Source organism: Oncorhynchus mykiss, chromosome 20 (assembly GCF_057628025.1).
Source record: "Oncorhynchus mykiss isolate SJ-2025 chromosome 20, ASM5762802v1, whole genome shotgun sequence".
NCBI lineage: Eukaryota > Metazoa > Chordata > Actinopteri > Salmoniformes > Salmonidae > Oncorhynchus > Oncorhynchus mykiss.
The window spans coordinates 18,982,332-19,008,985 of record NC_143041.1 but is presented as its reverse complement, the minus strand read 5'-3'; the positions used below and the strand labels follow the sequence as shown (position 1 = coordinate 19,008,985).

General features: G+C 43.0%; 2 protein-coding genes across 5 annotated transcripts in view; one reads left to right on the top strand and one right to left on the bottom strand.

Annotated features, from left to right (window-relative positions):
* LOC110499016 (wings apart-like protein homolog) overlaps window positions 1-22,204 on the top strand; it is a 48,362-nt gene extending 26,158 nt beyond the window's left edge. For 2 of the 4 annotated variants that reach the window (XR_016489363.1, XR_016489364.1), the window contains exons 6-21: window positions 22-114; window positions 2,762-2,929; window positions 5,521-5,657; window positions 6,241-6,352; window positions 6,581-6,814; window positions 8,153-8,264; window positions 10,285-10,382; window positions 13,006-13,082; window positions 15,534-15,712; window positions 16,646-16,761; window positions 17,265-17,429; window positions 17,611-17,830; window positions 17,998-18,086; window positions 19,584-19,679; window positions 19,912-20,169; window positions 20,210-22,204. Coding sequence is in view for 2 of the 4 variants with exons in the window: in XM_021575817.3 (XP_021431492.3) it covers window positions 22-114; window positions 2,762-2,929; window positions 5,521-5,657; window positions 6,241-6,352; window positions 6,581-6,814; window positions 8,153-8,264; window positions 10,285-10,382; window positions 13,006-13,082; window positions 15,534-15,712; window positions 16,646-16,761; window positions 17,265-17,429; window positions 17,611-17,830; window positions 17,998-18,086; window positions 19,584-19,679; window positions 19,912-19,977 (1,962 nt within the window). In the remaining 2 variants the exon portion in view is untranslated. Of the gene's footprint in view, window positions 1-21; window positions 115-2,761; window positions 2,930-5,520; window positions 5,658-6,240; window positions 6,353-6,580; window positions 6,815-8,152; window positions 8,265-10,284; window positions 10,383-13,005; window positions 13,083-15,533; window positions 15,713-16,645; window positions 16,762-17,264; window positions 17,430-17,610; window positions 17,831-17,997; window positions 18,087-19,583; window positions 19,680-19,911 lie in introns of all 4 variants that reach the window. The other 2 variants (XM_021575817.3, XM_021575818.3) reach the window with 1 other exon arrangement.
* Window positions 22,205-22,339: 135 nt separating this feature from the next.
* On the bottom strand, window positions 22,340-23,218 carry LOC110499017 (helix-loop-helix protein ngn-1). The gene has a single exon (XM_021575819.3). The coding sequence runs from the start codon at window positions 23,118-23,120 to the stop codon at window positions 22,458-22,460; it is 663 nt and encodes a 220-aa protein (XP_021431494.1). The 5' UTR covers window positions 23,121-23,218; the 3' UTR covers window positions 22,340-22,457.
* Between the last annotated feature and the right edge of the window lie 3,436 nt (window positions 23,219-26,654).

The window sequence follows — 26,654 nt, the reverse complement described above, 5'->3', positions numbered from 1 at the left end:
TTTTTCTGTTTCCCCCTGCAGTCTCCCACTAAAGCTGTGTACAACGCCAGACACTGGAACAGAGAGCCAGAGGAGCTGCCCCCGCCACCCGTACCCCGATCAACCACTGCACCCGTAAGTTACCTCCTAGTCAAAACAAAACAAAACGACTAATTAATAGAATAATCTGAAACTATTCTACTATGGGGTTATCTATTTACCTAGTCTGCTTGTGTGTTCTATGGAGATAAATATTCCAATTACGAATGCCATAGCCTTCCCAAAATCTATTATAGGCTGCAAAAACAGGCTACATTTTATTTAGTAGGCTGCTCAAACTTTTACCAGCCACACAGGTTTACATTTTATATGGCCTGCGTGTACGGTCTAATGAACGAAAGCCTGAATTAATGCAATAATTAATTGTGGAGCCCGACCATTAAATTGGTTGACAGGCTAATATTGGCTGAGTTTCTTATATTTTTAAATAATGTAATTTTTAGCGGCCTTTATTCAACAGATAAAGTGCTGATATTAGAAACATAGAATAAACAAATGCGTCTGTCAAAAAAATGATCGCAAGTGAGCAATGTTAATAGTTTCCTGAAGAGGGTGTTCTACAAGCTGCTCATTGAACATCATTCAGCCCTAGGTTACAACGGGTGGAGATAGAGAGTAAGGCTGGTGGTTTGATGGTGAGTAGCTTGCCACAGCCAGCGTATTTGAATAAGTAAATGATCAAAAGTACACTTCACTAAGCAAGCAGCCCTGTCCTCATCACATTCTAACTGGGTTAACGTTGGCTGACTAGCTAGCTAGCCAGCATGTCAGTTAGCTTAGCTAGCTATCTGTGCTACGTATGTGCTAACACTCGATTGCCGGCAAAGTGAGCACTCGTCTTTAATACAAAAGTGACACTTACTGTCTGGGCCTATTATGTTAGCTAGTGGGCTTATTTAGGTTGTTTTCCTAAATATGCTATCTGCAAAAAGCAAGACAGTTGTCACATGTCTATCATTCAGGCAATGTACTTGCATTCATGATGAGATCTGTAGCTAGCTAAATTAGAACATGGGACAAAAACCAGTGTGGCAAGCATTTGCCTGCATAAACGTTTTTAGTCAGCAGTTCATGCCATTGTCGTTGAAATGTATAGCCAATACATTTTGTATTGAATAACAGTATATTGTAAATATGGTACCTGTAAGAAGACATTGTCTTAATGAACAGCTAACTTGTGCTTGTCATAACATACTCTCATTACATGGTTGGCGTTGTTTACATGACCTTTGACTGTTGTAAACACTGTAGTAAATCAACTCAAAACAAATGCTGGCGCTGACACCTAGTGGTGACATTACGAATGGCATGTTACTGCATTTCAATGCTAATTTGTGAACATCAAAGTTTGTCACGTGCGCCCAATACTACAGGTTACACCTTACAGTGAAATGCTTACTTACAGGCTCTAACCAATAGTGCAAAAAGGGTATTAGGTGAACAATGGGTAAGTAAAGAAATAAAAACAACAGTGAAAAATAACAGTAGCGAGGCTATATACAGTAGTGAGCTGTATAACTTTTTGAGGATCTCAGGACCCATGTCAAATATTTTTAGTTTCCTGAGGGTGAATAGGCTTTGTCGTGCCCTCTTCACGACTGTCTTGGTGTGTTTGGACCATTCTAGTTTGTTTGGTCTTGTGGATACCAAGGAATTTTAAGCTCTCAATTTGTGAACAGTGCCGTTTCAGATTGACTATGTTGAACTCATTCACCCCTTGTGGTGGTTTAATGCAAACACTTTTGCATACTTCTTATCCACTGCTATAGATGGACACATCTTTAATTTGTACCTAAGAAGTTAAACTAAACAAGTTTACCTTAAACAGGTTTACTTTACTGTTGTTTTTATAGTGGGTATCGTTGCTTTGCAGCGGATATCCCGTAAACCCCAAATAAAATGTGTTTAATTTATATTTGAATGCTTATTGCTAATAACATACCTGATAATATGGACCATGCATAGTCTATATACATGGTGCAATATGTTAAATTATTATTTGTCTAATTTCAGGAGTTGAAAATTATATTTTAGATGGTGTCAGCATCATTTTATTTTCGTTAATTTTGGAGTACACACTGTCACACACACTGCTACACAATTTTCCAGAGTAAACGCATGCTCGTATTGGTCTCTTAAACATGGTTTGGCAAACCATGGTTAAGAGACCAATACGAACATGTGTTTACTCTGGAAAGGCCACTCTACTCCAATCGATGTCCCAAATGGCACCCTATTTCCTTTTGTAGTGCACTAGGGTACCAATTGGCATGCACACGGTCTGATTAATTCACCAAATGTCATTAGAAGCCATTGTGGCACCTTGCCATCCCTGGAATTCATTAGCCTGTTAAAAATACACTGCTCTGAATGGTGAATTCTCAGTCTTACAGATAATGTTAGTCATGTTTTACAGGGCCCTATAATGCCCTCAGACTGCTAGAAGGGACTTGGTTCCTGTGTGTGTGTGGGGGGGGGGGGGGGCACACGTGAGTTTTTACTGCGCCTTATCTCTTACGTAAGGGGCAGGAGGCTGTTGGCTGGCGTTCAACAACATGAATTGCCAGCAGCGGCAGCAGGGCCGTGTGCTGAGCAGGTGTTTGCTTTTGCTTTTCTCCCTCTGACACACTCTCTTTCTGCCCTTTCCCTGTCTCTCCTACTCTGCCTCCCCCTCCTTTCTCCTTTGAACCCCCCCCTCTATATCTTCCTCTCTCTCTGTCAGGCCAGCCAGTCGAGCGGCAGCAGCAAGGATGCCAACTCTCACAAAGACGACGGCCTGTTCAAAGCGCCGCCATGCCCGCCGCCCAAAGTCATCAAGTCTGTGTCATTCCCCACCGAGCCCTACCAGGACATTGTCACTGCACTGAAATGCAGGAAAGAGCACAAGGAGGTGAGCACCAACACAACACTCTCTGTTCTAGCCATCAACCCATCACTGTGGTCTGCAACTTTGGCATCTATAAAGCTCAGCCTGTAAGTGACTCCATGCTTAAATGAAGGTTGAATAATATAAAACCACAAGATATTGCCCTGGGACTGTCGATCAAGCCTCAGAGGAGGAGTGCTGATTTTAGGATGACTTTTTCCTTCCAGATAATAATGAATATGTTTATGGACAGGTGGACCTGATCCTTGATTACTTTATGAATATGGGCCCTGGTCTACAATGTTTTAAAAATGGATTTGAACAATGGCACCAATTTCATGGATGATCCATCATTTGGTCCTGATCATACCTACCTGGTTTGGTCAGGTGTAGATCATCTTATTTAAATATAGACTCTTGAAACAAACCACAGTGAAATCTGAGGCTGTGCATCAATTACTCCACCTTCCTATAAGACCACATACTGCAGGATCCCTCAATCCCTAAACAATGGTTAATGTAACCATCTGCAGTTGGTTATTTTATGATGGGGGTGTCTGTATGCTAAGCAGTATTAGCCCCGCTAGAAACTGCAGTGTGGGCAATCGCGTAAGCAGGAACAGCGTAATGGGCATCCCACGTCCTTAAACTCCACCTGCAGTTAACATTAGCTGTTTTTGTGCTTGTACGCTTGGCAGGCTGCGGGCGCATAGCTCTCATGCTAAGAATAGCAGGACTGAGCTCTCTAGCTCGATCTAGTATCTACCTCATCCCAGCTCCACAATTCACTGCGAATCCACAAACTCTTACCCTACCCCGCCCCTCACACACACACACACACAGCAGAATTTGTCATTAGCATGCTAAGAATTGAAGTGTGTTGTGTAACTAAGGGAAATGTGTTACACAATTAGTATGTGAGAAACATGGTGATGATGATGTGGTTCCTTATTGTTTGTTACATTGTATCAGGGGGACTTGGGCTATGTCTGAAATTGCACCCGATTCACTTATACTTTAACCAGAGCACAACGATATATTGAATAGAATGCCATTTGGGACAAATACTGTTCATTCAGAAAGTATTCAGACCCCTTGACCTTTTCCACATTTTTACGTTACAGCTTTATTCTAAAATAAATCTACACAAACTACCCCATAATGACAAAGCAAAAACAGTTTTTTACTTTGTCATTACAGAAGTGTTCAGACCCTTTACTCAGTACATTGTTAAAACTCATTTGGCAGCAATTTCAGCCTCGATTCTTCTTGGGTATGACTTAGCACGCCTGTATTTGGGGAGTTTCTCCCATTTTTCTCGGCAGATCCTCTCAAACTGTCAGGTTGGTGAGCGAGTGTCGCTGCACAGCTATTTTCAGTTCTCTCCAGAGATTTTTGATCAGATTCAAGTCCAGGCTAGGGCTGGGCCACTCAAGGACATTCAGAGACTTGTCCCGAAGGCACTCCTGCAATGTCTTGCTTGTGTGCTTAGGGTCGTTGTCCTGTTGGAAGGTGAACGTTTGCCCCAGTCAGGTCCTGAGCGCTCTGGAGTAGGTTTTCATCAAGGGTCTCTCTACTTTGCTCCGTTCATCTTTCTCTCAAACCTGACTAGTCTCCCAGTCCCTGCTGCTGAAAAACATCCACACAGCATGATGCTGCCACCACCATGCTTCACTGGAAGGTGGCAGGTTTCCTCCAGACGTGACGCTTGGCATTCAGGCCAAAGAGTTCAATATTGGTTTCATCAGACCAGAGAATCTTGTTCTCATGGTCTGAGAGTCCATTAGGTGCCTTTTGTCAAACTCCAAGCGGGCTGTCATGTTCCTTTTACTGAAGAATAGCTTCCGTCTGGCCATTCGACCCGAAAGGTATGATTGGTGGAGTGCTGGTTGTCCTTCTGGAAGGTTCTACCATCTCCACAGAGGAACTCTGGAGCTCTGTCAGAGTGACCATCGGATTCTTGGTCACCTCCCTGACCAAGGCCCTTCTCCCCCGATTGCTCAGTTTGGCAAAGTGGGCAGCTCTAGGAAGAGTCTTGGTGGTTCCAAACTTATTCCATTTAAGAATGATGGATGCCACTGTGTTCTTGGGAACCTTCAATGCTGCAGAAATGTTTTGGTACCCTTCCCCAGATCTGTACCTCGACACAATCTGGTCTCGGAGGTCTATGACCAATTGCTTCAACCTCATTGCTTGCTCTGACATGCACTGTCAACTGTGGGACCTTATATCGACAGGTATGTGCTTTTTGAAATAATGTCCCGTCAATTGAATTTACCACAGGTGGACTCCAATCAAGTTGTAGAAACATCTCAAGGATGTTCAATGAAATAGGTTCCACCTGAGCTCAATTTCGACTCTCATAGCAAAGGGTCTGAATACTTACATAAATAAGTTATTTCTATTTATTATTTTTAAATACTTTTCTACAATCCAGTTTTTACGTTTTTTTATGGAGTATTGTGTGTAGATTGATGTCTTATTTATTCAATTTTAGAATAAGGCTGTAACGCAAAAAAAATTATAGAAAGGGTATGAATACCTTACGAATGCATTGTACCATGTGATGTAATGAGCCCAGCATGCATTGGCGTGACATCAACACTTTGTTGCAGCTATACACAGTAGTCCAGCATGTCAAGCACTTCAACGACGTGGTGGAGTTTGGCGAGAACCAGGAGTTCACCGATGACTTTGAGTACCTGGCCACTGGCTTGAAGAGTGGCCAGCCCCTCAACACACGCTGCCTTAGGTAAGACTAGCTGCTAGTTAATGCTCTAACTACTGATACGGGGTCAGATTCTTTGGCATCTCATTGATGGTTAAAGATGGAATCCGCAGTAGGAGAAACGACACCATGGCGTACTTATTGTTTTTGTTTTGTGGACAATGTGGAGGTGAGGAGCATCGCACAACTTGGGAATGAACATTTGAGTGCATATTCTGCTATTTTGTCAATGATGTCAGAGGAAAAGGTGTTTGCAATAACTTTGTTGTAATATTGCAAACGGATGTGGCAGTTTCACCATCAGACATCCTTTGACATTGATTGTTGAACTTTTACGGTCATGACATACCTGGACCACCTATTGAGATGTGCCTTTGTAAGTAAATGAGGTGAAACGGAGGCTGGAGTTCCACTTTAAGGATTCCAGCTTTAAAATAATGATTAAGTGAAGGTTCATCTGATCCTAGGTCTGCGGTTAACGGCACGGTTTTCCTCGTGGCATGCCTTTCCCATCAGACGATAGCAAACTAGACGATGATCTAGCAGAAAAGTGACCCTCCTCTCCCCTCTTCTCTGTTCAATTCAACTTTATTCATCTCTCCTGCAGTATCATTAGCCTGGCCACCAGGTGTGCCATGCCCAGCTTCAGAATGCACCTGCGGGCCAGAGGGAAGGTGGCCCAGGTCTTCAAGACACTCAACGATGCCCCACAGCACCCGGTAAGTTAAGGCTGCTCCTCCAGAGATTGTGGCTGACTTGACTTGGTTTCTGTCAGAGCAGTATTGAAGGTCAAATGTTTAACTGGAGCCTGCCAAGTTACAAAAGGCATTGGCGCTTAGTAACACAACCTGTGTTGTTAGTGACACAACTTAAAATCCGGTTATCAGGTTCATGTATCCTTTCTCCTCCTCCCTTTTTCCTCTCTCTCCATTACCCCCCCCTCCCAGAACCTCTCCCTGTGTACGGCCAGTCTGATGTACATCCTGAGCCGAGACCGACTCAACATGGACCTGGATCGGGCCAGTCTAGACCTGATGATCCGCCTGCTGGAGCTGGAGGGGGACCACTCTGTGGCCAAGGACAACCAGCTCACTGCCAAGGAGATGTCAAAGGTCAAGGAGAAGATCCGCAAGCTTTGCGACACGGTGCACAACAAGCACCTGGACCTGGAGAACATCACGGTACGGGTTCCCTAGAGAGAGTGTTCCTTAGGTCATATTCAGTAGGGCATGCAACGGAAAACAAAAGTGTTTCCTGTTGGGCAAGTTCAGGTAGTCCCTCCCCATTTCAGGCCAGTAAATTTTTTTTTGGGGGGGGGGGGGGCTAATGAATATAACCCTGGTCTATGCTTACAGGATGGAGACTAGCTGTAGCACAGAGCCTCTAGACTCTCTTTCCTCCTCCTTGTTTTCTCCCCGTCTATCTCTTTAACTCTTCTCCTCCCCCTCTGTCCTGCGGCAGATGGACAACTAGAGGTTTAAATGTAGGCCTTAAACCATTATGGATTAGCAGGTGTTGTGTAGATGTAATCTTGGATTTACGTTAATAATCTTCCTGCTTTGGCTCCTCTAATGGCCGTCGCCGCTGTAAGCCATGTTTTGAATAATTATTTCAGCATTGTTGGGGGGAAAACACTGCTTGATTGATGCGATGAGAGGTCTCTGACAATCACCAAAAAAAACATGACTTTTGTTTGTGAAATGATAACACGTCCCCTTGAAGAGAGAGAGATGAACAGTTGCCCCTGACACACAATGGCTTCGCACGTTAGAGCCAATAATGTATTTGAATTGGGACTGGCGAAACTGCACAGCATTTCAAACCAGGTTTAATCTGATGACGTGATGACAGGGCCCTTGATATCTGGCTTTTTAGCCTTTTGGTTTCCTTTGCTTCTATAAATATCCTTTCCACTGATTTTCTAGTTGGTGTCCCAAATGTCACCCATAGGCCTCTGGTCAAAAGTGGTGCACTATGTAGGGAATAGGGTGATATTTGGGATGAAGCCCTATTCTTCATAGAGAGCAGACTGCCCATTCGCCTCAAGGGCCCCCCCCCCCCCCAACTGATTTTCATGAATTCAAGCGGTCTCTCTCCGGAATAATCACAGGGACTCACTCTTTTATATTTCTGTAAGCTTCCATGTTGAGTTAATCATTAGAGAATCTGATTGAAAGTTGGTGGAAGAACTGAATGTTCGCTTATCGTTTGAGTTCAGTTTGTTTTAAAATGTTTAATGTTAGGAGCTAACACTTTCATAATTAATATCTCTATCTATTGACAGTGAAATTCAAGATGTCAGTATTGTTGTGGTTGGACCCGAACTCTACCTACATGCAATCTAGATTTCTCCTGACTCCCATCACTGAGAGGAAGGAAATATTTTTTCTTCCAATTCCTCACCTTATCATCTGTCGTAGTTAGCATCTTTGAATCACAACACACTGAGTCAGACATGTCTACTTATACCCTGTGTGTGTGAAGTAAGTGTATTTTTATTATTCCCTGTGTGTGCTTAGACGGGGCATTTAGCCATGGAGACCTTGTTATCGCTGACCTCCAAGCGGGCTGGGGACTGGTTTAAAGAGGAGCTCAGGCTCCTGGGAGGCCTGGACCACATAGTGGATAAAGGTAAGCTAGACCTAGATATTTACATTTGAGTCATTTAGCAGGCGGTCTTATCCAGAGCGACTTACAGGAGCAGTCAAGGTTAACCCCCTAGAGTCTAAGCCGGCGGGAGGGGGTTCTACTAAGCTAACATATGGAATTATTTTTAAGATGGTGATACCAAGGATCGTTTAGCTATTTGATTTTGAAGTTCAGGTGTCAAACTCATTCCATGTTGAGTGTCTGGGTTTTCACTCCTACCTTGTACGTGATTGATTGAATTAAGGTTATTCATTATTAAGGAACTCTCCACTCCTGGTTGTTTAGGGAAGAAACTTAACACCTGTAGACGCTAGGCCCTCCAAGGAATGAGTTTGCAGGATTCATAAAAATAAAGAATATTTGATTAAACATTGAATTTGTCTTGCCCATAGAAACGCATTTAATAACCGATTCATACATGGCAAAACAGTCAAAAGGCTATATGCTATATTTGAGAGCGATAAGAAAGACCAGGAAATTATTTTTATATTTTAACATATTTAAACCTATAAAAAAAAATTGGCACTGAGCTAATTCCATATTCACTGAGTGTACAAAACATTAGGAACAACTTCTTAATATTGAGTTGCAACCCTTCTTGCCCTCAGAACAGCCTGAATTCCTTGGGGCATGGACTCTACAATGTGTCGAAAGCTTTCCACAGGGATGTTGGCTCCAATGCTTCCCACAGTTGTGTCAAGTTGGCTGGATGTCCTTTGGGGGGTGGACCATTCTTGATACACAGGGAAAACTGTTGAGTGTGAAAAACCCAGCAGAGTTGCAGTTCTTAACACACGCAAACCCGTGCACTTAAATATTTTCTTGCCCATTCACCCACTGAATGGCACACATACACAATCCATGTCTCAATTCAAGGTTTAAAATACCAGTTTAACATGTCTCCTCCCATTCATCTACATTTGTTTTGTTATTTTACTAGGCAAGTCAGTTAAGAACGTTCTCATTTACAATGACAGCCTACCCCGGCCAAACCCGGACGCCGCCCTATGGGACTCCCAATCACGGCCGGATGTGATACAGCCTGGATTCGAACCACAGACTGTCTTAGACCGCTGCGCCACTCGGGAGCCCTGCAATGATTTGAAGTGGATTTGAAAGGTGACATCAATCAGGGATCATAGCTTTCACCTGGATTCTCATGGAGAGAGCAGGTGTTCCTAATGTTTTGTACACTGTGTACTTCCATAAAACATTTTAACTGGTACAGGGCTACTTTCAGCGTGCAAGACCAAAACAACCCGACGTGTTTGTGAGAGTCTCCCCTTTCCATAGACGGGTCATATTAGTGTGTATCCCAAACAGTTCTGACGCTACAGACAGATGTTGGCAGATCGGCAGTGCCGACTTAAGACAAGTCCCGTGACGCTTGTGGGGGTCGTAGAGCAAAATGGAGAACACCATTGTGTCCGTGACAGTCATCTTTCCCTAGTGGTCATATTAGTTTGTAGACCAAACCGTTTGAAAGCTGGACGTTTTCGTGAGAATTATTTTCTGGGTGTCTCATGGTCTGAATAATACCACCAAAGCTCTGCCACCTTTCACCGCAAATGTGGATGGCCGATATCAGCAGATGTGTCAGTTTGAGACGCTGCTAACGCAACAACAAACAAATATATACTTTTGGTCATGCAGTGTATGTGGACGCCTGCTCGTCGAACATCTCATTCCAAAATCATGGGCATTAATATGGAGTTGGTCCCCCGTTTTGCTGCTATAACAGCCTCCACTCTTCTGGGAAGGCTTTCAACTAGATGTTGGAAATTGCTGCGGGGACTTTCCCATTCAGCCCCAAGAGCATTAGTGAGGTCGGGCACTGATGTTGGGTGATTAGGCTTTGCCCGAAGTCGGCGTTCCAATTCATTCAAAAGGTGTTCAATGGGGTTGAGGTCATGGCTCTTCAATGGCGTTTCCATCTTTGGGGTTTATACTCTAACCTGATCGATGGGGTTGAGTGGTTGACCCGACATCTTGTTTCCTGCAGTGAAAGAATGTGTGGAAAACCTAAGCCACGAGGATGACAAGGAGAAGCTGGTGGCATCGCTGTGGGGAGCCGAGAGATGTCTACGTGTGCTGGAGAGCGTGAGTACACACCCACACATCTTTGTTTTCATTAATTTTCTGGACTTTTTGGCGAGTAAAAATGTATTCTCATTCAAAAACCTATTTACCCTGACCCTTAAGCCTAAAAGTCTGTACTTTCGTAAAATGTTATTTCTTGTTTTCCTACCTTGTCAGGACATTCTGGATAGGGCTGGGCGACATGGCCTAAAATCTATTTATTTTTATAATATTCTGTTGCACAGTTAAAGGTCAATTTTTATTTTATTTTTTAATAGTTACAGGGGAGAGGAGGGGGATGAATGAGCCAATTGTAAACTGGGGATTATTAGGTGACTGTGATGGTTTGAGGGCCAGATTGGGAATTTATCCAGGACACCGGGGTTAACACCCCTACTCTTACGATAAGTGCCATGGGATCTTTAATGACCTCATTGAGTCGGCACCCTACACAGGGCAGTGTCCCCATTCACTGCCCTGGGGCATTGGCATATTTTTTTAGACCAGATGAGAGTGCCTCCTACTGGCCCTCCAACACCACTTCCAGCAGCATCTGGTTTCCCATCCAGGAACTGACCAGGACCAACCCTGCTTAGCTTCAGAAGCTAATTCAAGGCTTGTAAAATTCTACTTAGGCTAAAATATAAGCCTTTAACCATAAGACCCACTAATCATCTACTTAATCATTTGAACCTGCTTTGTGGCAATAATCACTAATCTGGCTTTCAAGTCTGTATATGAAAATGCACTTTTCATTACAAATGTAACCAGAACTATGCACATCCACTAATAATGACTAACTTCTGTTTGCAGGCATTATAGAACATTAACACGTCTCATAAACAAATCTCTCAAGCCCACTGCTAGTCAGTAGCCAGCTAATCTTTATATTTACAGTGTAGCCAAATTAGGTCTATTTGTTTGCCAACAAGTTAGAACAGTTGATCTTTTATGAATACACCCTCCTGTCCGTCTCCATCTGTTTTGAACAACAGCAGCCTGTTCATTTTGTTTAGATGGGCCACTTGATTTGAACATCTACCTGGATCCGAAGATGCTTTTGCTTCTCAGAATGAGAATCTTTTGATGCTCATTTCACATTTCTAAAACGCAGACTGGATAGTTTAGCACATAAGTCTGTGGCTAAAATGCTGCTACCTGTAAGTGGTACTGCAACGGCGTGTGCGGCAAACCGATCATGCATTTTCCACAATCATGTTAATTGATACTCCCGTCTTATACTAAAAAAAACAAGTAGTAATCAATCAATCCGCCATCATTAACACAATGGAAAAATCTAATGAGTTATTTAGATATAAAAAAGGGGGGGTGGGGGGGTGGTGCTAGGCAGGTGTGATGTAGTTGACGTATGTATGACGTAGTCGTTTTGTATGTGTTTTTAAATTGTTTATAAAATTTTATAATATTTTTATTTTTTTTAAAGATGGGAAAAAAAGATACTCTTGTCTTAGTTATGGTCTGCTCTGTTGTACATTTTTGGGAGTTGAGACTAACGATACCCTTAAAAGGATAACTTCTATTACAGTGAAATGTCTCAACGTGCTTGGGTGAAATGCAAATAGCAAGTTGAAACTGCTTGTTGTCGGGGAGGAAGAAGTGATCTTTAGTCTCGTTGTTGTGAGTGGCGGGGGGGGGGGGGGGCTTGGTGTCTGTGTGGGAAGGTGCACACAGCACAGAAGGAGTTAAGGAGATTTGAAACATTGTGCATAAACATGAATTGAAATTAATTTGATATATCGCCCAGCCCAGATTCTGGTGATATGTTAAGACATTGTAGTTCTGATGAGGTAGGAAAACGTGTGTGTACACACACACACACTACTGTGTTGGACAACACTTCTGACTACTAGAAGGCTGAAATTACATGAAAATTCATAATCAGGGTCAGGAGCCCCAGTCATAGCCCTTACTATAACTTATGTAAAGATAATTTTCGGTACTATTGTGTACTTTTTAGCCAGTAGTTCTGAAAGTAGCGCTCGTGTCAAAAGTGACCCTCAAACTGCGTACTACGTCATGTGCAGATATGTGCATTGCTCTCTTTCATGCTCTGCTGTGTGCAGCTTGCGAGCTGTCACGCAAATGACGAATGGCTGATTCTCATTGGCTGGAACTCAAATTGCTAGGGGGCTGGCCCACGAGGGGAAATGTAGAGAAAATGGCGCCGTACAGCTTCCAGTAAAGTCGCTTTCAAACTAGGGATTTCGTGGCTGATTTGAGGTAAATCAGTAATTCTGCTCATAGATTATGCATGTATGAACTACACATTGCCACATCCAGGCCAAAGCGGGAGGTAAAAAAATTAAAAAAAATAACTAGTCGCAAAAATTCCGAAGCGTGTCTTTAATATCCGTTATAAACTATTGATGGGAAATGTTGATCTTAGTAACAGCTGCCCATGCCCCTCGAACCCTGCAGTTGCGCTCTGTTTCACTTTCAGACAGAGTACAGTGTATATTTAGATAGCAGGTTGCCGAGGTTAGATTACTGATCAACTCAAGTCTGTGAATCCAATGTGAGTCTCCTATAGGGGGCTCTGTGTGCTCTTGATTTGAGTTGGAACTGTTAATACATCGAATTCCCTGTGTAATTAACTTCCTCTGTGTCTTGTTGATTTGCGCAGGTAACTGTTCACAACCCAGAGAACCAGGGCTACCTGATTGCTTATAAGGACTCTCAGCTTATCTGCTCCTCAGCCAAGTGAGTGTCCTGTATGAGCGAGAACGAACACACACACACACACCTGTATCACCAGACGGCAGCATTGAGTTTGATTGGTAGCCGTGCTGATTCAATGCATCAGTTTGGTGAATTTCCCCTCCCTCCACAGTTGACTGCGTCAGGAGCCAGTGATTCCTATCTGCCTTTACAACTGCAGACTTAGAATACTGCTGCCATCAGGTTTTTTTCTAGATCAAACAGGGGCGTAGGTGGTCGTTGTGGCAGGGTGCGCAGTCAGCCTGTCGTCTTGCCTGCATTTTTAGAGAATTTGAGGCCCACGTTAATAGAGCTGAGAGTTTTGCAGTTTTAAAGCAAATGTCCTATGTGTTTTTCCATGTTTAATGCGTGGTCTTTTGCTCAAACATAATAACAAAATATATATTGCTAAATTAATTGATTTGACTGTCTAGCTTTTATTTTGGTGATTGTTAGTGCTCAAAGATTTTATAAAAAAATAGTTCCATTATCTTTTCTACTTACTTCAAATGTCTTAAGTTTACACCGCTTTTTTCCATCTCAATCCAAGAATTCACATAGATCTTTGCCTTTTTATATTGATTGAAATGCACATGACTCCTCACTGACAGATTATATCGCAAGGATAATTCATGCACAAACGTTTCTGCATGGAGCCCTATGAGAAACATGGGGAAATGCCCATTTCCATCAGGGCTCTGTTTTGTAGTTTCAACATTTTTAACACTATGTCAATCACAGCATCCGCCCTCGCCCTGTCCGTGTTCCCCTCTGTAAAGCAAACTCTGCCACTTCTGTGCCTCCGCTCGGACCCATCAGCCCTCCATCAATACCCCCATTTCTCTCCCCTTGTAAGGGTCAGCCACCCTCCAAGTGTCCCAGTCCCCCACCCGCCTCGTTCCACCACAGCCACTTATCTGTTTAAACTCTTCCGTCCTTAACTGAATTAGCCTCGTCCCAGGCAGGGTGCGTTGACTGCAGCCGGGACCCTGACCGCCCTGCTCTGGTTCCTAACCCCTGCCTCACCCTTGGTGAACTGCACTTGCACCCCCAGCCAGGAGGCCTCTCCGACTGGGTAAAAGAAAGAACCGCTGTCAGATTTTACACAGAGGATTCACTAGCCGCATTGATCGCTGCTGCGCTAATTCAATTACGGGGGGGGGGGAGAAATCAGAAGGGTCGAGCCACACAGCAGCTCAGATGCCCTCATTAACAACCGCCGCTCCCCCCCTCCCCACTCTAATGAATGAACTCTTCCTCCGCTCTCCTCTCTGCCTTAATAATAAATGACCCTCATTATCTCTAATCTCATTATTTAGCTATTTTGCATAAAGCTGTTTTGCTTCTGGTTAGCCATGCTGCCGGCGTGCGCGGCTGTTGCTAACCTTTTTGTTATAGGTGAAATTTACGCTCTGTTCTCTCCCGCTGCACACTGCCTTTTTCAAAGGTATTGGCTGGGATGCTGTCTGACTAATGGTGTCTATATGCGAAGAGAAACACTAGAGACGTGTTATTGCTCTTGTACCTTTTGCAGGCCTCTTTCCCCATGTATACGATCGCGGTTTCTGAACAATACAACAATCTCATAGGAAGAATTGTTGCCCTTTTTGAACTTTTTAAAAAGCTTATTTTCCAGACGCACTCTGTTTAGTGTTTTCATTCCGTGTGAAGTCCTTCCAGAGCCCGCATCCATATACTTTCAGTCCAGTCTTTTGTCAATCAAACGATCCTCCCATCAAATATGAAGACTATTCTTTCCCAGCACAACATCGGCAGGCTATAAGTTCAATGCCAAAATGAGAAACTATCAAGCTTGAATAGACATCGGCATAAGGGACCATAAATGGAAATTAGCTATATAGCTGAGTACCTTGTAGTTCAATACTGATGTTGTGCTTGACTTGATACATAAACAAATTACTCATTGGTGTCGCCATTTTAACCAATCGAGTGTGCTTGCATATACTCCCTTTAAAAAAAACTTAACTTGAAAAACAAATTTTAAAAAGCGGCAATAGTATTTTGTCTATCTTGAGACGCCAAGCTTTAAAATATTCAGAATTGATCTAAGATAACTCAAGAAAAAATGTATTTGATTTGAGAGCACTTAGTCACACACTTTTGCATCTAGGATGTTTGGTGCAGTATTTCTCAAGTGAAATATGTTAATGAAATTAACAATTAGTCTTTTGCTTAATGACAACAAACGCCTATTTGAAGAATCCTTACTGTTGTTGACCAATCACCGATAAAGGGGCGTGCACTTCGGCTACCGACCTTTTGGCTTGCCTTGAGAGAAAAAGTGTACACGAACAGGTGAAAAAACCCTTGCCGTAGACCAAAACAAAAATGTCACAATGTCGTTATAACATATGCACAAACTGTTTCGGCTGGGAAGCATGCGGGCGTGCTATAACCCATTGCTAACCCATTGCCCCTGTGCGTTGTTGACAGGGCCCTGTGGCACTGCGAGGAGATGATCCAGCGCTACAGCCAGGAGACTGGGGTGAACAGTGCCCTGTGCTCAGCGGGCACCGCCCTGCCGTACGCCAGCCACAGCAATGTGGGTAAGGCCGTGGAGGACTGCATGAAGGCCATCATCGGCGTGCTGCTCAACCTCACCCATGACAATGGTGAGCGCTACACACACACACACTGTATCATCTGGATATAGATTGTCCTGACCGGGCCAATGCCACTGCGGTGGTTGTAAATTATGATGGTTATTGAGTAAATTTGCATACCTACACTATCTTTTTTTTAAAAATGTTTTTATTTTTTTATCCCCTTTTCTCAATTTCGTGGTATCCGATTGTCTCATTGCTGCAACTCCCGTACAGACTCAGGAGAGGTGAAAGTCGATAGCCGTTCATCCTCTGAAACACAACCCAACCAAGCCGCACTGCTTCTTGACACAATGCCCACTTAACCCGGAAGCCAGCCACACCAATGTGTCGGAGGAACACCTAGCGACCGTGTCAGCGTGCACTGCGCCAGGCCCGCCACAGGAGTCGCTAGTGCGCATTGGGACAAGGATATCCCTGCTGGCCAAACCCTCCCCTAACCCGGACGACGCTGGGCCAATTGTGCACCGCCCCATGGGTCTCCCGGTCGCGACAGAGCCTGGACTCTAACCCAGAATCTCTAATACCTACACTACGTTGTGCACTCGCCGCTCCTTCATAGAAGTGCTTTAAGATGACACCTAAAGACATTCAGCTTCCCAAAAATGTTATGCACATAACTGTTGAGGTCCCGTCGTAACTTTGTTTTACTAGGGTCGGGGCAATACCAGTATCGCCGTACTTGTTAGCCTCATGGCAAGGAGTCCTAACACAAAGCAGGTTTAACTTCTTTAGGAAAACAGCTCTAATGAAACAAACGTTGTTGTCATCGTGATTCACATTTTATGTATTTTCCAAGCTATAGAACACAATATTTTACTAACAGCAGGTTTTTAAAGGACCAAAGGGTTTGGTCTACTTCATGTTTTCATTTGTGCTATGGAAAAAATATCGCAGTACTGGTATCGTCACAGCTGTATGTTCTACCCCTTGTGTGTGTAGAGTGGGGAAGCACGAAGACAGGCGAGCAGGAGGACATGATCATGACAGCTTTGAACTGTGTGCTCCGCGTGCCACAGTACCTTCATCAGGAGAGGAGGTTCGACATCCGAGTACTGGTGAGCATCATCATTACCCATGTATCACATTGCAGCCATGGCTTTGGTTAGATGGGTTTCCAGGGCCCATATTTATAAAGTGTCTCTCCTGTCCATGTAATTGTGTTCATTGTGATCTGAAAGGTCACTGATCCTAGATCAGCACTCAAACTCTGAGACGCTTTATGAATATGGGCCCTGACTTCCTAGATTTTTTCGTGTTGTTTTTGTCCCCAGTTCGATTACCATTCCTCTGTAAGGAACTTACATGGATGTGTTTCAACTCGACCTAGTTGATAGATAAGGGTCTAAGTGTAGGGGATGATATTGAAGTGTATGTCCATTTTGAGGTGGGATTGTCTCTGCTTCCCAAATGGCACTCTATTCCCTTTAAAGTGCACTACTTTTGACCTGGGCCCATAGAGGGTGTAATTTGGGACACAACTCGTGTCTGCAGAGTCTGGGTCTTAGAGAATGGTACTCTAGGTGTGTGTATGTCTCAAGTGCGATGGTTCTCCATGCAGGGTCTGGGTCTGCTGATCAACCTGGTGGAGTACAGCGCCAGGAACCGCCACTGTCTGATGGAGATGGAGATGGACGGAGGAGCTCCCTTCAACTCTGTCCTGGTGGCTGACAAAGAGGAGCTCAAGACGGAAGGATCGCTCACTGCCATCGCTGCCCTGGTGCAGGTGGGTTAGAGAGCCGATGTGGTGTGTGTCCGGGCGAGCGTGTGAGCGTGTTCATAGGTCAGGTTGTGTACATTTTCAGTGAGCGTTATACGATCTCTCTTAGGCATAGATCTGGAAGGGTGGATGAACTGATTACATGCAAGCGCAAACCTTTCTGACTGTATGCGTTTTGCGCCCTCAGCTCTTCCTCCAGCGGGAGCAAGCGGCCATAGCGGCAGAGGCGGAGACGGATGACTTCATCAATGACGTGCCCAAACCCAAGCTGGACCAGAGCGGCGAGTGGCAGGAGTCTGGTGGCGAGATCCAGTGGGTGGCCTCGGAGAACAACAACACCAACGCAGTCAGCGAGAAGGAGAAGGCCAAGAAAGAGGAGGAAAATGAGGAGCTAGACCTTACCAAAGGTAATGACCTACCTGGTTAAATAAAGGCTAAATAAATCAAAACATGTAATAGATCCATACTGACATTAGGTAACTTGAGTAGAACCTATGTTTTGGATTAAAAATGAGGCATTGCTGAATCGGATGTTGTAGTAATATTGGCGACTCTTTCTCTTCTCCCTCTGCAGCACTGCAGCATGCTGGGAAGCACATGGAGGACAGCATCGTGGCCTCCTACACTGCTCTGCTACTGGGCTGTCTCTGCCAGGGGAGTCCGGTAAGGCAACTCTCCTGACGTTCTGAGCACCACGGCTTCTCTAAATAATCAAATCAAAGGTTTTATATAAAGTGCATTTCAAAAGGTCATTCAAATGAAGAAGATTAAAAAATATGTTAAAAAAAACACAAAAACAGATGAATCAAAGATATAACGAAAAAGTTTTCTGTAATAACAGTTCCATCATTACATAATGGATGACATGGACCTAGTTTGGGATTGTTCACTAGACACTTAGATTTAGGCTACGTTTTCCGTACCATTTTGTTCATTTAGCAGACGCTCTTTTCCAGAGGTAGGGAAGGCTTACGAATCCATTGTATACAGATGCACTTGGCTAGTGCTGAGGTCGCCCTCAGGTATACCTTTCTGAATATTCTGTTCTTTTCCAATGTGCCCAACCTGAACTTCAAATACCCACATCATCTTTAAGACACACTCGTCATCGACGCCTCGTTCGAACATCGGCAGTGAACATCCGTCATTTTAAAAGCCTTTCAGGGACCATCAATGTTTTCCTTCAGAATTGCGGTCTTAAAAGTTTCACGGCCCACTGTCGAGAGGAAAATAAAAGCGGAGTTGATTTTTATCCCTGCTTTAATGGCCTTTTTCTCTTTTGAAGATTGTTATTAGCGATTCAATGATGCCTTGAGAGCTTAGTGCATCTCTAGTAATGGACTCTCTCCCACGGTCTCTCCCAATGGGCCGTTAGGTTGTGATTGATTGTGCCACGGTCATTATCTCTCTCTGATAAACCTCTACCGATCCCAGGCTGTAGTTTTAATCTGGACAGGGGCTCTGTGTTTTAACTCGAAGGTCACACCTCAGACTTCTGTTTCGTGTTAAACAAAATGGTTGTGGCCTGCCTGGTCTAGCGGTCTAAGCAGCTGCCTATGAAACACATACAGCTTCCAGCATGGATTCGATTCCGGCTCTTGTAGCGCTCTCTCCTATGTTAACTCTCTACCACTGTCCTCCCTAATAAAACACAAAAAAATGTGGGGAGTAGGGTGCCCCACTCCTTTAAAATTAAACCAAAAACGGTTTAGCTTCACTATAGGACTGTATGTTTTCAATTAAATGAATTCAGAAGTTTTAGCCTTAACTTGCCTGAATACTGCTTTCAAGAGGAAACACCAGCGCAATGGACGGCTGAGTGTACTTAAAAGCAGTGGATCGGCCGTCCTAGCGCCTCTGACCACAGAACATTTGGAAATCATTTTATTTTAAATTCCCCGACAATTCTACATGCATCACCACCGTTCGTCGACACCCAGCATGTAACCTACTGCACACGGTCAACCTCGGATTTGATGGTTATTACAGTGACTGCTTGTTTTCCCTCTGAGATGATACGGACATTTGTTTATCACTAGAATTACTGTGATCTGACACAACATTATGCATCTGCCTGTTGTGGTTTATTTCATCAGCGATTGGAAATGTGAGTAGAACTAACAAAGGATTCTGTGTTGATTCATTTGTCTTCTCTTTCAGATGAATGTGACTACTGTGAGGGAAAACCTGCCCAAAGGAGATTTCTCAATAATGACAGAAATGCTCAAGAAGTTCCTAAATTTCATGAATCTTACTGTAAGTTCTCTCACATTTTAAAAGATAAAATGTCTGCCTTACAAGTGTCTGCTTTAAGGTCTTTTATTGTGGCCTCTTTGTGTCATTGAGCTTGTACAGGCTAATGACTAATATCCCAGTCTGGCCCCTGTAGCCTTATATCTGAATAGGGATTTGTGTGGAGAGAGTGTGTGGTAACTGACCTTTGCTCTATCGTTCTATCCCTCCCTCCCTCTCATCGCTCTCTCCACAGTGTGATGTGGGCACCGCAGGGCAGAAGTCCATCTCTCGGGTCATTGACTATCTGGAGCACTGTTAGAGGCCTGACTCTGTGGGGAGGGACTACACTGGGGGCTGACCGCTCGCTCGCCTCACACAGAGACCAAGTCCAGACACACACACACAGCCTGCTAATAACAACCACCTATCTTCATCATCGTCAACACCACGTTCACTATACATACTGCGATGGCCTCCCTTCAAACACGCGAGGCCTGAAGCACTGTTTCAGGCCTCCCTTCAAACACGCGAGGCCTGAAGCACTGTTTCAGCATTCCACCGCTCCTATTGTGACGTCTGTTTGGAACAGGAGAACTCTGAGCCGATAACATAAAATAAGGACAACCTTCCGTTTATATTCTAGACGTTCTGTGTTCCAAACACTGTTTTTATTTTATTTTTTCTGTTCCCTCACAAAATTGTAATTTATGATTCTCAGAATGATATTCATTAAATGCAGATTTTTTGGGGCGGGGTTTGTGGCCCTTTTTCTTCATTCGATACCCCCAATTGTGCTATTCAGGTTGTACATTTTATATAAACTCCTTGTATCCCAAATCGATATGTTGCCTTCTTGCTACATCTGCCACATCCTCCATTGTTTTTTCTACCTGCTGTAAAAGATGTCTCTCTGGCTGCCTCCCTCCCTCTGTTTACTTCCGATTTGTCATCAAAGTGCCTGTGTGCCTGAACCCCCCCCTCCCCTCCTCTGAAACCATAGAAAGCATTCAGCAATGACCCACACAACTGGAATAGGAACGCAAAGCAAAAGCTCTCAGCCCGCTTTGAAATGCTGAAAGCCCCCAGAGCCCAATGGCCCCACTGCACTGAAGCGCTTTTATTGCCTTCACGACTGTCCTTTTTGTGTGTGTGTGTGTGTGTGTGTGTGTTCTAAAAACCTCTGTCTTTGAGTGGAGAGTGTAAAAAGGTTTTTAGAAATGAACAAATAGATTTTCTTTCCGTTTCGAAGTACATGGAGTGGCGAGGATGAGAGAATTGCTAGTTTGGTGAGCACCTCACCTCTGTCCAAGTCGATACTTTCGGAGATTGTAGTTCTTCAAGGACAAACCTGAAATGGTCCTCATCTGTAGTTTTCACTAACGTGAGAGAACTACATAATTTTTTCTGTAGCCCCCCTATCATTATTGGTTATGGCCAACAGGAAAGTATGGATGTTTGTCTTTAATTTGTACTGCAGAGACTATTGGGTCTGCATGACCACAGTGCTTCAGCTAGCTGTTAAAGGCTGTAGAACACACAAGTGTTGGTTTTCTGTTTCTGAATAAATACATGCCAGTCTGGCATTAAGTTATATCCTTCTTCCTCTCTTCAATGCTTCAATTTCTTTTTAAGCTTTTCTCCAAAAAATCAACTGGACTAAAAGGATACAGTATATATGTTTTGCTTTTTAATTTAAGCACTTGAATTGATAAGAGCGCTGTTGTTCATGAACTGAGCCTCTCGGTTTAACGGTTGCTGTATCCATACTTACTCAGTTCTGAGTTTCATAATGTGATGCCCATTATATAACCAACCTGTTTAATAGCCAGTGTTCTCAGTTTTGTTCAACTCAGGCTTGATTGGGACTGCTATGGGCTGCATGACGTTGTCAGCTAATTCATTGGGTATATGCTGTTTTCTCCTGTAAAATCCTCTTATCCCAGCTTGAATGCGGAGGTTAGTCGGTCGTGGGGCTGTTTGGGGTTAAGATGTACAGAATTGGGGAGATGAAGTTTCCCCATTTTATTTCCTAAAGTTGCGTTCGTTCCCCTTTGTATATTTCCGACATGTTTTTGTTTCTCTTCTAAAGACGCGCACGCACACTCACAGCCATGCAGGCATGAAAGCTTCAGCCATCTCCATGCACACACCCTCATCAATACTTTCTAAGCTGTTAAGCCTCTTGTATTTCAATCTGATGTACGCTGTAGTCGGGAGCCACAGCAGTCGTTTTTTTTGTTTTGTTTTTTTTAGCTTAATTAACACTTCTGAAGTTTACAAGAGCTTTATTCACAAATCTGGAAATGGATGGAACAATGTAAATACTTTTGTAAATATTGCCTATTGGAAATTTAGAAATGGTAGACTACTTTTCTGAATCCAATCCAATTTATTTTATACAGCATTTTCAGTTGTGTTATTTGAAAGACAGATTTAAAAAGGTGTAAAAAGCCAAATGCAGGAACATGCTCTTTGTACCAATTTCAAGAATGTCTTTGGTTACTTGTATATAATTTTAACTTGAATAAAAATTGCTACTTTCAGTACATCTGTGTCTGATACTTTTGTGTCATGTTTTTGAATAATATATTGCTCTTTTATGCAGCATAAACTGCCCCTATAACTTTCAGACGTGCAAAAGTAGACCGAACTGTGAGGGGGAGAAAAAGTCAGATGCCAAATTGTTAAAATGCGTTTTTACTTGAGCCAGATAATCTACACAGGGTATCAAACACGAATCAACATGTTTTTTTATGAAAAGAAAATAAACAATTACGAAGCACAAACAAATAAAACCAGTTATTTTGTGCCACTAGTTCTCTCCCACAGGTTCATAAACCCTCTAAGCTCTGCCTTCTGGTCTTCGCAGGGCGCACGCATCACGTTCCCACTGTCTCTACATGCGGTATCGTATGCACCTGGCCCAGGTAGCTCAACAGTTGAGTCTTCTGCTGTATCGTTCACTGTTGGCATGCCAGTTGGGGCCGTGCGCTCTAGCTCGGTGCTCTCAAGTTCAGTGGTGCTGAAATCCGTGCCGCAGGGCCTGTCCTGCAACAACTCGCTGAGCGTCGATATGTATATCTGCGCCATCTGAAGAGTCTCTGACTTGGACAGCTTCTTGTCGCTCTCCAGGTTGGGGATGACGCTCCTGAGGCGGTCGAATGCGACATTGAGCCCGAGCATCCTCCTCCTCTCGCGGGAGTTTGCAGCCATACGCCGACGCCTTTGCGCTCTATCGATGGTGCTCCGGTCCTGCTCAATGTATCTGAGCCCTGGTAATCTGAGCTCCACAATAGCGCACGGGTCACACTTTCCCCTGCGCTCTGCCCTCTCTTCTATCCAACTGGTCTGCACAAGAGCTCCATGTGGACCGTCTATACGACGCGCTTGCACTTTCAAATCCGCACCAGTGTCTGCGTCTCTGGAGATAAATGGCACAAATAGACTTTTGCGGCGTGGCATTGTCCTGAGCAGGGTGTAGATTCAACGGTGCAGACGTGTAACTGAACTTCTAGACCCGTCCCTTAAAGTTTTGGGTGTGAAGGGGAGCATTTATTGACAAACGCCAGAGCTTGTAAGGATGCTATGGGCGTGGCGAGGGTCGTGTGCACGTAATGAATAGAGTTGGATCCCTTTGATAATGTCAGCAGGAAGTCTATTAACCAAGTTCATCAAAAGTGGATTAGGTCCATCTGAGTGATTACTGGGTGCACGGGGCTTGGCTCTGGGGAGGCGTGTGATCAGGCCACTTTTAGAGCTCGTTGTCTATTCATTATTTTATTCAGATTTAGGCTATTGGCAGAGCATAGGCTATGAATGTCTTGTTATTTCTGCAAAAAAATTACTGAATTAAAACATACCTTTTTGATCATTGCAACCATGGAATAATATAAATTGTAATCAAATAATATAGGCCTTTATGAGATATCCTGACTACAAACACTACAACATCTTCACAAAGTGATTTGCAGGCCTGTTATTTGAAATCAAGGGTCTAGCCTCACGCTCACAGAAGAGAGGAAAATCTTGGGTGAAATAATGATACATAAATGTGTCTAAAAAGCGACATTAACAGCAGGCTAATTGACTTGCCACATACGCAGTGCTTAAACTAATCCGTTTACCCGTGCCCACTAAAGAGATGTGGGGAGGGGGAGAAAAAGTCAGATGCCAAATTGTTAAAATATGTTTTTACTTGAGCTTACACAGTTCGGTCTTCTCCGCGCACATTGTAACTGCGGTAACGCTTTTCATACCACAGCCTCTCCAAAAAAACAGCATATAAACCAATAACAGGCTACACATATATTGAAGACTGGTCTGCAAGTTGGAGAGCTTCAGTAACACGTGGTGAGGTTGGGTATAGGCCTAGGAGGTCCTGACAGTTGTTGGCACACTCCGCATATTAAAATTAATGAAGCGTCTCATTGAACCGAGGACACGGGCCTGCGATCAAACCCTGCCGGATGGGTAGATTAGAGCCCCCCCGTCACGAGGGTAAATTGGGGTGCATGCATGCCTGTCAGAGCAAGACAAGAAGAAACGAGACCAAATTTCACTGACTAGATTAAAGGTGGAGGGTATAACGGGCATTTTTTTCTTTTCAGTGTTTGCCATCGACGACATAAGATTCAAACCGGACGCACGAGCCAAATTGAAAGGAGAGGCACACGCTTGTAAGAAATCATTAATTTGGGCGGCGCGTCGAGTAAAGTAGATCTAATAAAACAAACGCATTCCAATGAACAAATGATTTAACCGTAAATTGTCAAACTCGATTTATTAGAGTTACTCGATTATTACTCGATTTAATCCCAAAATATGAATTTGAATAGGCCAAGACAAACAATTGATTTGAGAAAATGTATTCCTTTCCTATTGGATTAAAACGGATCAAGAGTCTGACAAATTATTTTGTGATGATGATTTGATTATTCATGATAGAGCAGGCTAATAAGCCACTGCTTTTAGCAAAGAATAATTAAAACATCACTGTATTCTTCAAACTGATTTGTTTCATTTTCACAAATTAGCCTAATCTTCAAACAAATTAGTATTTTACTGGGAGAAGAAAAGGGGAGCATTCATCTAGGCCTATTGGACACAAATGTAGTTCATAATAGCAGAGGAAACAGAACCCATTATCGTTGCTATATACAGTAGAGGTTACACGCAATGTTCCCTCAAATTTTGGGGCGAACTGAGCCAATTTTAGATCTTGTGAGCGGAAATTTGAGCATTGTGAGAATTTTGTGCAACTTCCTCTGCTCGTCAGTGAACACTGAGGCTGTACCCATACAGTTTAAGACAGTAGTCAATGGGCTATTGTGGCTATTTGAGCATAATGTAGGCCTACCAACAAAACTAATGGAGTAAATCCCATAACATTTTCACATGGACATAACTTTTGATTTATATGATATAGCCTTCAGTAGCCTATAAGTGGTGTACAGTACATTGCATGGGCTTGACAATTATTCAACCTTTTTTTAAACTTGGTCTGTAACCCCATGGGCCAAGTAGATGACTGTAAATTGTACGGTATTGTGTTGTATGATGCAAGAAACCACTTTACAAAATACAATTAATTATTATTACCATACAGAGAATTAGAGAATTAGACCCCTCTGCATATTGGCTTATTTACACATTCAAGTCTGTCTCAAAATACGACAGTGCCCCTTTAAGACAGAAGCTGCGTTTGAATATTCATAAAATACACTAACCGTACTATTTGTGACGTGATGGGAGTATATATAGTATGCTTATTGGTCATAGTATGGATATAGTTAGTATGCCAACATTTCGCGGATGTCGTACTAAATTCGCCAAAATACGAAGTGTACATACAGTGGACACTTTTTCCGTACTTTTAGAGCCCATAATGCAATTCTTCATAAATGGGCGTGGCTTCACAACGTTTTCAGATTTGAAGAAAATGTCGCAGAGAGCGGATAAAAATTCGTTGCTCTAACTAATTATGATACATTTTAACGAAATGTTGAGCAATGTAATAAAGAAATAAGTAACGTTACGAACCGCATAGCATTATAGCAGTACCCAGGTAGCAAAAACAGATTTTATAAACGTTTTTTTAAGGTGTTGGATTGGTTGTCTAAACATTCTGAATTGCATTCAGATAAATGTTCGGTTTTGGTTAAAGTGTAGGGGACAGATTACATTTTGTAAACGTTTGTCATAGGTGTCATCAACGTTTGGTAAACGTTGTTATTTGTGTAATTTACAGCGTTGGCTATTAGTTCCTTTTTAAATGTTAATGAACATTGGCAAACGTTTATAATGGTGATTTTACAACGTTCGTTTGGTTGGGTTTCAAACGTCCAACGTTCACCAATGTTTAACAAACGTTGGTTAACGATGGTAATAGGTGTTATATGCGATGAATGATTCAACTAATAAAGACAGGAAATTTCAGCTATATATTTTTTTTTTTTTTACCAACAAGGAAATACAAAATACAATATAAAACTGTTAATTACTAACTCTTGATTAACTATGATTGGATTGATAACTATTTACATGACTGAAAAGGGGACTATAATACATAACCTTTTATTTATTTAACCAACAAGGAAATACAAAATACAATATAAAACTGTTAATTACTAACTATTGATGAACTATAATTGGATAAGCAACTAATTACATTACTATTTCCCTGGACTCCATGCTTGTGCTCCTTCTGTTTCTTGGGCTTCTGTCTCTCTATTATTTCCGGTGCTGTGGTCTGAAACAAAGCAACTGAGTGTTAAAACTCATCATTGGACTAGTAACATTTATTTGTATTTCAATGCAAGGTGACTTGGTCTATGTTACTTTGAAACATCTGTGTCAGCGAACACACCCTGGGCTTGGCTTGAGAAATCCGAAGCAGCAGTAATTTACTTGGCAAAAGGAGAATTATGATCCGAAGAACACAAGGCAAGGGGGTAACGTAATGTTACGGCTGGTCAGCTGGCTGGTTAACTAGCATAA

Coding starts and splice junctions, on each gene's coding strand:
- LOC110499017 (XM_021575819.3), bottom strand. CDS start 23,120: ATGCCACGCCGCAAAAGTCTATTTGTGCCATTTATCTCCAGAGACGCA.